The following is a 9,992-nucleotide window of genomic DNA, read 5'->3' on the forward strand; positions in this document are numbered from 1 at the left end:
TCCCGACCGCGGCCTGCCCTCGGGCCTCGCTGGCCGGACGCCGTCCCTCGCCATCTGTGTCCCCATCCCGCATTCCCGACGTGGCGGCCTCCGGCGCTTCCTAAACCTAAAACAGCCGCGTTCGCTCGCTGTCACCCCTTTCCACAGACCCCGGGTCGGGCGCCGCCTCCTCCCACGGGGAGCCTTTCCGCTCTCCCCGGGCGGGCCGGGGTGTCCTGCGTTTGTGCCCGTCTCAGAGCTCCGACCACAGCGTCGTGACCCGCTCCGTTTCGGGGCTGCCTGTGAGGACAGGTCTTCCAGACCGACTCCCGCGTCCGCTGCTCGCTGTGCGACCCGGACAGGGCTCACCCTCTCTGCGCCTTGGTGATCTCGGCAGCTCCTCGCCGGCACTGGCCTCACGGCCGGTTCTCGTGGTGGAGCAGTTTCTGTCCCGGAGTGGACAGTGTCCTAGTAGCTGTCTTGCTGTTGTCCCCTGTAGCTGAGCTCGAGGCTTCTCTTTGCCCAGACGTCCCTCCCAGGGGAGGGGCCGTCTAGCTCCGAGCTCCCTGTGATTAAAGCCCACAGGATGCGGCCCCTCTCACCGGTGCCCCATGTCTGCACTGCAGACAGGAGGGTGGGTGAGGGGCAGGCAGGGCTGAAGGCCAGCGGGAGGTGGGGGTGAACTTGGAGTGAAGGAGTGGGGAGGGGCTCAGGGCAGGGGCCAGACGGCTGTGTCCCATCTGGTCTCCGGCCAGGCTCCGGGAGAGGACCCCTGGGAGGCTGCCCATCGCCCTCCGGCTGCAAGCAGAGCGTCCAGGGCAGGACGGGGCCTGGGGTGCGGGGGAGTGTCTGACCGGCCGCTGCCCCCTCCCCCAGCGCGTGAGCCCCACCCCCCGCTCAGCGTGCTGCGCAGGTTCATCCACCTCCTGAATCAGAGCCAGCAGGACTTCCTGGCCGAGGCGGAGCTGCTGAGGCTCCAGGAACAGGTGGTGAGGAGGATCCGGGCCAATCAGCAGCTGGAGCGGGACCTGGCCCTCATGGACACCAAGATCGGCCTGCTGGTGAAGAGCCGGGCCACTCTGCAGGTGCGGCCCCCAGCCCCTCTCACCCCCAGCTGCTCGTCCTGCCGTCTGCGCCTGGCTCAGGCCCTCGCCGCAGCCGTCCTCTGTCCTTGTAACTGCCGGGCACACACGGCTCTGCAGACGGGCTCTCTCGACTGGGGCTGCGGGCTGCTCGCTTCCCCCCGAAGTCTGTCTTCTCCTTGGGAAAGTGGGAGAAATGAGAGGGCCCCCCTCACCGGGCCGAACGCAGACACAGACTCGAAAGCTCCTTAGACTAAATCACCACACACGGGGGAGGAATGATAACTCCACTTAAATTTGCACGACAGTCGGCCAAGAGCCGAAAGCAAAACCAGCGCGCACGGCGCCTCCGCCCGGCAGCTCCTCTCCCTGCGGACGCGCCTGTGACAGCAGGGGCACCAGGCGGGGCCTCCCCGAACCGCTGTCTCCCTCGGCTCATGCCCTGGACCCCAGAATGGGAAGCCCTGGCCCTTGGGGCACTGACCCAGACCACGCGCCCTGCGGGGGGTGGGGGGGGCTGGCCTGGGCCCAGCGTGTCACCCGCTCCCCCCCCGCAGGAGGTGGTCTCCCACTGCAAGAAGCTGACCAAGAAGAATAAGGAACAGTTGTCAGATATGATGGTGCTGGACAAGCAGAAGGGATTAAAGTCGCTGAGCAAAGAGAAGCGGCAGAAGCTCGAAGCTTACCAACACCTGTTCTACCTGCTCCAGGTGAGCGGGGGCCTCGGAGGGGGGGGGTCTCCACCGTCTCCTGAGGCCTCCGTGCCCCTGCCACTGCCTCCTGCAAGATGTCCTTCTCCGTAACCCCACCGCCTCCCCCAAAGAGCCTGCCTCCTCCATGGAGAGGGGGCAGGGCCGCCTCCATTCCAAGCCCTCCCAGGAAGACCTTCCTTTACCTGGCGGGTCCTGGCGGTGCGCCAGCAGCCACTCCCGCCCCCTCCCACTGCTGCAGACTCAGCCCATCTACCTGGCCAAGCTGATCTTCCAGATGCCGCAGGGCAAAACCACCAAGTTCATGGAGTCCGTGATTTTCGGGCTGTACAACTACGCCTCCAGCCGCCGTGAGGCCTACCTCCTGCTGCAGCTGTTCAAGACCGCGCTCCAGGAGGAAGTCAGGCAGGTGCCCCAGCTGTGAAGGGGTGGGAGGGAGCAGGCCAGGAGAGGCCACAGCTGGTCCTCCCCCACGTGGCAGTTCATTCAGGTTTGAGGGTGGACATGGAGCCAGAAGCCGTCTTTTCTCTGCCTCCTACAGAGACAGTACCAGAGCCCTGGGGCAGCACGGAGGGGACGTGGGCTGACACGGTAGCACAGAGGGCGAGACAGGGGTGACGGACGCTCCTCAAGAGGAGGGACACCAACCAGTACAGGCTCCGAAGAGCCCAATCTCAAGAAGCACAGGCAGCTACTTGTCCCACACGAGCAGGGGACCGGCTCCAATAAGCTCTCCAACCACAGGTCAAAGGTGGAGCGGCTGCAGGACGTGGCGACGGGCAGCCCCACGGTGGTCAGGCTGGTGGTGAGGTTCTACCGTAACGGACGGGGCCAGAGCGCCCTGCGGGAGATCCTGGGCAGGGTCGTCCAGGACGTGCTGGAGGACAAGACGCTCAGCATCCACACCGACCCTGTGCACGTCTACAAGAGCTGGGTCAACCAGACGGAGGCCCAGACGGGTCAGCGCAGGTGAGTGTGCTCTCGGGCCCCGCTGGGGAGGCACGGGCACTCGACGGGTGGCACGTACGCAGCACGCTGCCTGATGCGGCTGGGGCGCCAGCCCTGTGGGACGAAGGAAGGAAGCCGTTCAGTGCCGTCTGGGAGCGGCGTGGGGCCGACGTGAAGGACAGTGACCTGGCGTGCTCAGCCCAGCGAGCCACACGGAGGGACGTGCTCATGTGTCGCTGCTACGTCAGCGCCGGCACGTGGTGCGTCCGATGAGCCGGGGCTGGGGCTGGAGCCGAGGCTGGGCCCCGACGCATGGCGTCCGGGCGGGGTTCAGGTCTGCAGGCGGGGCCGGCGGGAGAAGGTCGGCCTCCCGGACTGCAGGTGTTGTACTCGGGGCACGAGCCACCAGGAGAGTGGGCAGTGCTGCTGGCTCCTCCGGGTGGCACGCGGGCAGCAGGAGGGGGACGGCCAGCCCCTGGCCAGCCTTCACCATCGCCCCAGGTGCCAAAGACGGTGCAGGCAGCCCTGGTCCCTCCACACCCTCCACCTGGCCTCCTTGGGCGTGCTGGGCTGCCCTGAGCTGTGCGCGTGTGAGGTCCTGCTATTCGCTGAGGTTCGAGCAGCAGGACCTCGGGCAGGGGCGGCTGATACCTGCCTCCCTCTGCCCGCAGCCACCTCCCGTACAACGTCACTCCAGAGCAGGCCTTGAGCCACCCTGAGGTCCAGAGACGGTTGGACATCTCCCTCCGAAACCTCCTCACCGTAGCGGATAACTTCCTTGTAGCCATCATCTCGTCCGTGGACCAAATTCCGTACGTGCCACAGCCCCAGCCCAGCCCAGCCCAGCCCAGGCCCGGCCATGGCGGAGGGAGCAGGGCAGTCCCTGGGCGCCCCAGGGCGGCCGGGGTGGGCGGGAAGCCACGGGCCCCACTGGAGACTGAGCTGGAACGGAGCGTGCAGGTCCGCGTGGCCCGTCAGGGCATCCTGGAGCAGAGACGGGGGGACGGCGGGTGGTTGTGGGGACACGTCATTGTCTGGGGTACGTGGGAGGAGCAGGGCTCCTGCGTCCCCAGAGTCAGGGCTGAGACACTCGAGCCGGTGAGCGCTCCGTGGCTCTCTCCTTTCTTAAAATGTGGTCACGACGTGCTTTTCGAAAAGCAGACAACTGAAAACGCTGGCAAGGTGGGGCTCACACAGACCGCCTTCCGGCCAGCCAGCCTTCCTGGGGCTCAGCGCCGATGGGCAAAGTGGGGGTGCGGGCGAGGGGGTGCATTGTGGCTCTGCTCCCCCGCCTAGAGAGCTGGACGAAGGGTTTACAGTTAGGGTTCAGAAAAGATTCTCCTAGAACTAATAGCAGAAAGTGCAGGATGAGGCGTAAACTGTCTCTGATACCCTAGGAGGCAGAAGTAGCTTTTAAACAAATTTAAAGAACTTTGCAGGTGGCACGCCCATGCAGGAGTGATAAAAACAGTAATAATGAAGTGTGGCACGTTCGAGTCACACTGTGCCGTCAGACGTCACTCTCAAGACAGACAGACCCACAGCTGATGAGGGCAAGATGACCGCCCCGTCCGCCAGGCCAGGGCCATTGCCAGGGAGGACAGGCCCAGGCCGGCTCTCTGCTGAGGGGGGCGGGGTCAGGCCTGCAGCATCCACTCCCCTTCGCCAGGCCAGGCCCCGCCAGGGGCTCTGACAGCCCACAAAGTGGGCCCTCTGCGAGCCTCAGGACTGTCCTGGTGTCCTGGGCGGGGCCTGGCCGTGAGAGTCTGGCCCCCGGGGTTAAAGGTGCCTCTGTGAGGGAAGGCAAGGCGGTGCGGGGGTCTGGGGTGTCCCCGGCGGAGGCCGGAGGGGCCAGGTCGTAGGCTGCGTGAGTGCCGCTGGAGGGCCTGGCCCTGGGCACTGACATAGGGCAGGGTAGGGACGAGGCTCAGGGGAGCTGGAGGGGGGCGGCAGGGCCCCGTGCTGGCACTCAGCTCTCCGGATGAGAGGTGGGCCCGCACCCATAGAGACGCAGGACCCGGGTGAGCCTAGCGTTTGTCCCCAGCTACGGCATGCGGTACCTGGCCAAGGTCCTGAAGACCACCCTGGCGGAGAAGTTCCCGGATGCCGGGGAGGCGGAGCTCGACAAGGCCAGTGCAGACCCCGCCCCGCCCGCCCCACATCCACACAGGACAGAGACCCTGTGCGGGGAGCCCCACAAGGAAAGCGACCCTCACCCTGCGACTCGTCCCTGGCTCACCAGCAGGGCTTCAGCGAGGTGGGGACAAGGGGGCAGGAGCTGACAGAAGCCAGCCCCGGGTTCTAGTCCCAGCTGGCGCTTGAGTGTGCTGTGTGACCTTGAGCAAGTGGCCGGCCTGCTGTGGGTCGTTTTCTCTTCCGTGAAATGACTGGACAGGCCCAGGTGGTCCTTTCCGGCCAAGCAAGCTGGATGGGGGCTGGGGCTGGCCAGCCGCCCAGCGTGGTGGGCGTCCGAATGGTCTCCTCTGCCCGCAGGTGGTAGGGAACCTCCTGTACTACCGCTTCCTGAACCCGGCCGTGGTGGCGCCCGACGCTTTCGACGTGGTGGCCATGGCTGCGGGCAGCATGCTGACCGCCCCACAGCGGCACACCCTGGGGGCCGTGGCCCAGGTCCTGCAGCGGGCCGCGGCTGGCGACACCTCTTCTGGTGACAGCCGACACCTGCGCGTCTTGAGTGACTACCTGGAGCAGACACACCTCAAGTTCAGGTCTAGGGTCCTGGCACCCCGCGCCTCCCCGTCCCTTCTCCCCGGCTTAGTGTGTGCCTCCCTGGCCGGGGCCTGTGGGCGGGGCAGGGGTGGGGCGAAGGGAACGGCTAGTGGGCAGGAGGGGACACGGGGAGCCAGGCGGGGGTGGGAGCCAAGACCAGGGACTTGGCGTTGGCCCGAGCAGTCACTGGAGAGGCCAGAGGGAAGGCGGCTGTGGACAGGACGGGGGGGGGGCGCCCACTCTCACGCTCGCCCTGGGGAGGCAGGAGGTTCGTCTGCCGAGCGTGCCAGGTGCCGGAGCCAGAAGAGCGCTTTGCGGTGGACGAGTACTCGGACATGGTGGCGGTGGCCAAGCCCGTGGTGTACGTCACCGTGGGGGAGCTGGTCAACACGCACAGGGTGAGGGCCGCAGCTCGGGGCGCTGGGTGAGCGGGCGGGGCTTTGGGGTCCCCGGGGGCGCCTGGCTCAGACCCGCACCTCCATGCCCCTCCACCCTGCAGCTCTTGCTGGAGCACCAGGACTGGGTCGCCCCTGATCACCGAGACCCCTTGCACGAGCTCCTGGAGGATCTCGGGGAGCTGCCCACCGTCCCTGACCTCGTGGGTGCGTGCGGGGCCGGCTGGGGAGCAGGGCGTGCTTTCTGCCTTCTCGCGTTTTCGTTCAGTCTGGGAAGTGTGCCAGGAAGTGGGTTACACACTTGCGCTCCCTCTGTCCCTCTGGTCCGGAGGTGGACACAGGGACACAGGCTGATAGGGAGAGAGTGGACAGGCAGTAGAGGGCCCAGCACCATCATATACGCAGCCAGTTAAGTCACATGAGATGGGCTTGAGAGATGTGGGCTGTTTTGGGTCTCAGAAGGTTCCCAGATGAGGGGGGTTTCGGGACCTGTGGGCTGGGAGAGAGCGAGTCACAGGTGGACGGGCGGGAGCTGCCGACAGGTACGGTGAGCCAGGAGCTACAGCTCAGGGAGGCACAGTCCCCGGCCTCAGGGCACCTGGGCTCAGGCTGCTGGGAAGGCACCGCCAGTGAAGCAGGGTGACAGCCCTTCCTCCGGTGCCCAGGGCTGGGGCTCGGGGTGGTGCCACGGGGCGTGTGCAGAGCTTCTGGGAGGAGGGGGCGGGCAGCAGCATCCCTCCCCCGACCCCGTCTGTGCGGGTGGAGGGATGTGCTTGTCTCTCATCGGTCACCGGTCACCGTACCTCAGGGGAGACTGCCGCCGCAGATGGGATCACGGAGCTGAGCAAGCTGGAGGTGTCCCTGACACTCACCAACAAGTTTGAAGGGCTAGGGACGGATGCTGGTGACACCAGCGCCCGGAGCCTGCTCCTGAGGTGGGTGACAGCAGCCTTGGCCCCTGCCGACCTGGCCCCCAGGCCGGTAGAATGGCCCTGCTCCCAAGTGGCCACCCCCTTCTCCCTGGGCTGTCCTGTCCTTCAGAAAGCTCCCCCTTGCCATCCCTGCTGGTCCCCTCCCGGCCACCTTGGCGTCTGACCTGTGCCGTAGCTGAAGGCGCAGGACACTGGCATCGTGGCCGCGTGTGTCCTGCCGTTTCCCCATCGTCTCCTGGCGTCCCTATGTCCCCCCCAGTCACAGACTGCTTCCTAGTCGAGGGGTAGATGCTACGGGACCGCCCAGCCCCGCAGCCCTGGGGGGGCCTCTCATTCGAAGTCCCTGTCTTATTGAGCAATGGTCAGGAGGGGGCGTGGGGCCCGGGTTCCCCAGTTCTGCAGAAGTGAGGGAGGACCCCCGGGGGCGGGGCCGGTTCTGTGCATGAGCAGCCCAGCTGCTGCCCACCTGCCTGCCGGCAAAGCAGCCTCCGCTCACCCACTCGGCTGCACGCACACGAGCTGCGTGTCAGCTTCGTCCTGCCGTCGGAGGCCACGGCGTGGTGGGCAGGGGTGGACACGGCCAGAGCCACTGAGGGGGCTGTCGGTGTGTTGGGAGCCGAGGCGAGGGGCCACGGGGCGGGAGCGGGCTCAGAGGAGGACGCGTGTGCTCCAGCCAGGGGGACGTGCGAGGGCACCGGGGGCGGGGGGCACGGGGCACCGGGTGTGAGCAGCGTGCTCAGGACAGCTGGCCTTTCCGGTCACATCTCCTCACCCCCGCACCGTGTGTGCCTGCCGGCCACTTCCTCTCAGCTCCCCGGCAGCCCCTGCCCAGGACCCCGCCCTGTCCCTCACCTGCCCCGTCCGCCTCCTGCAGCGCCAAGCAGCTGCTGGCCGACATCATGCAGTTCCACCCCGGAGACTCCGTCTCGGAGATGCTGTCCATCCCGGCGCCCAGAGAGCAGGTGAGCGGCCAGGCCGGCCCCGCTGCGTCTGGGTCCTCCCCGCCTCTTCCCCGGGCACTGCCCGCCCCGGACCCACCCACAGCCTGCCCGTCACCCCACAGGCCCGTCGGCAAGAAGAGCCCGAGCTGTGGGATCCTCGGCCTGACGAGCCTGGCTGTCCCGTTCCTGGGTCCCCGCTGGGCCGGGGGGCACTCTGCAGGGACAGCAGCTGCTGAGGCTGGGCGAGGCGTCGTGGGGTGCAGGCTACGTAGTGAGGCATCATGGGGCGCAGGCTGGGCAGTGAGGCGTCGTGGGGTGCAGGCTGGGCAGTGGTGTCGTGGGGCGCAGGCTGGGCAGTGAGACGTTGTAGGGTGCAAGCTGGGCAGTGAAGCGTCGTGGGATGCAACGGGGGGCACTCTGCAGGGACAGCAGCCGCTGAGGCCGGGCGAGGCGTCGTGGGGCGCAGGCTACGTAGTGAGGCGTCGTGGGGCGCAGGCTGGGCAGTGAGGCATCGTGGGGCGCAGGCTGGGCAGTGTGGTGTCGTGGGGCGCAGGCTGGGCAGTGAGGTGTCGTGGGGTGCAAGCTGGGCAGTGAAGCATCGTGGGATGCAGGCTGGGCAGCGAGGCATCGTGGGGTGCAGGCTGGGCAGTGAGGCGTTGTGGGGTACAAGCTGGGCAGTGAGGCGTTATGGGGTGCAGGCTGGGCAGTGTGGTGTCGTGGGGCGCAGGCTGGGCAGTGAGGCGTTGTGGGGTGTAAGCTGGGCAGTGAAGCGTCGTGAGATGCAGGCTGGGCAGTGAGGCGTTATGGGGTGCAGGCTGGGCAGCGAGGCATCGTGGGGTGCAGGCTGGGCAGTGAGGCATCGTGGGGCGCAGGCTGGGCAGTGAGGTGTCATGGGATGCAGGCTGGGCAGTGAGGCGTTGTGGGGTGTAAGCTGGGCAGTGAAGCGTCGTGAGATGCAGGCTGGGCAGTGAGGCGTTATGGGGTGCAGGCTGGGCAGCGAGGCATCGTGGGGTGCAGGCTGGACAGCAAGGTGTTTGGGGGTACAGGCTGAGCAGTGTGGCGTCATGGGGCGCAGGCTGGGCAATGAGGCGTCATAGGATGCAGGCTGGGCAGCGAGGCATTGTGGGGTGCAAGGCTGCAAAGAAGAGCACCCGTGGGCTGGGGCACTTGAAGGCCTGGAGGCGGGAAAACAGTAAGTGGGGAGCAGGGCAAGTCGGCCAGCTGGAGTGATCGGCCAGGGCTTCCCAGAGAAAAGGTGGCACAGCTGATAGAGGTGCAGAGGGACGTGGCCCGAATGCCCGGGGCCACCGAGCTCCGTGCTGGGCAGGCGGCCAGCCCTCGGGAGTCCTGACGGTCCTCGTGGGTCTCCCGCGGGCCGTCCCTGTCTGCGAGTCACGCCTCCACGTCCTTCGCAAGCCTCCCTGCCCCTCCCCAGAAGCTGGGCTCGGGGGCCCCCTCCTGCTGCCACCGGCAGTGCCCCTGGCTTGAGGTGGGGCCCGGCAGACCCCTCACACCAGCGTCTCTGGCCCCAGGAAGCCGCCCATGAGAGGCTGATGTGCCAGCGCCAGGCCTCTGAGGCCCGGACCCCGGAGCCGCTGCGACGCCATCGCTCGCTGACGGCTCGCTCCCTCCTGCCGCTGGCGGAGAAGCAGAGGCGCGCCCTGCGGGACCTGCGTCGCCTGGAGGGCCTGGGGCTGGTCAGCGCCGAGGACGGCTACCAGGGGCTGCTGGACGAGCTGGCCAAGGTACGGGCCCGGCCCGGCCCGCGTGCGCAGTGCTGGCACCTCCCTGGTAGCTCGCGCCCCCCAAACCCGTCCCCAGGAGATGCCGGAGGGCCCCTTCTGAAAGAAAGGTCTTAACGTCCATCAGCGGAGGACGTGTTCTGGCAACAGGCTCCTGCTGAGAACGGGGAGTGTGGAGCGGTGCTTGGTGGAGGAGCCCCGGGTGGTGGGGGGCTGCGGGGGCGGGGGGAGCCCTCCTGCGGGGAGCAGCCTGAAGCCGCCCTCTTCCCACCCTCAGCCTGAGTCGGGCCCTGGGCCTCTGGGGCCAGGACGGCCTACTCCCCAGCCCTGGTCCCCCCGCAGGACATCCTCAACCAGCGCAGGCACCGGCAGCGGCGGAGGGCGGAGCTGGTGAAGCTGCAGGCCGTGCTCCGGGGCCTGAGCGCAAAGGCCGCCTTCCACGAGGCGCAGGGCGACTACTACAGCCAGTACATCCAGGCCTGCCTGGGCCACCTGGCGCCCGGCTCCAAGTGGGTGCTCCTCCCGCCCCCCACCCC

At 67.6% G+C, this 9,992-nt stretch overlaps 1 protein-coding gene across 1 annotated transcript in view; it reads left to right on the forward strand.

Moving 5' to 3' along the window:
* Positions 1 to 9,992, forward strand: part of IQGAP3 (IQ motif containing GTPase activating protein 3) — a 35,974-nt gene that overhangs the window by 23,616 nt on the left and 2,366 nt on the right. The window contains exons 23-35 of the mRNA XM_015598346.2: positions 856 to 1,064; positions 1,619 to 1,771; positions 2,013 to 2,176; positions 2,516 to 2,740; positions 3,391 to 3,531; positions 4,764 to 4,848; positions 5,213 to 5,445; positions 5,712 to 5,844; positions 5,946 to 6,048; positions 6,650 to 6,776; positions 7,648 to 7,735; positions 9,247 to 9,459; positions 9,799 to 9,965. Coding sequence (XP_015453832.1) covers positions 856 to 1,064; positions 1,619 to 1,771; positions 2,013 to 2,176; positions 2,516 to 2,740; positions 3,391 to 3,531; positions 4,764 to 4,848; positions 5,213 to 5,445; positions 5,712 to 5,844; positions 5,946 to 6,048; positions 6,650 to 6,776; positions 7,648 to 7,735; positions 9,247 to 9,459; positions 9,799 to 9,965 — 2,041 coding nt within the window. The remainder of the gene's footprint in view (positions 1 to 855; positions 1,065 to 1,618; positions 1,772 to 2,012; positions 2,177 to 2,515; positions 2,741 to 3,390; positions 3,532 to 4,763; positions 4,849 to 5,212; positions 5,446 to 5,711; positions 5,845 to 5,945; positions 6,049 to 6,649; positions 6,777 to 7,647; positions 7,736 to 9,246; positions 9,460 to 9,798; positions 9,966 to 9,992) is intronic.

Source organism: Pteropus alecto, unplaced genomic scaffold (genome assembly GCF_000325575.1).
Source record: "Pteropus alecto unplaced genomic scaffold, ASM32557v1 scaffold49, whole genome shotgun sequence".
Lineage (NCBI taxonomy): Eukaryota > Metazoa > Chordata > Mammalia > Chiroptera > Pteropodidae > Pteropus > Pteropus alecto.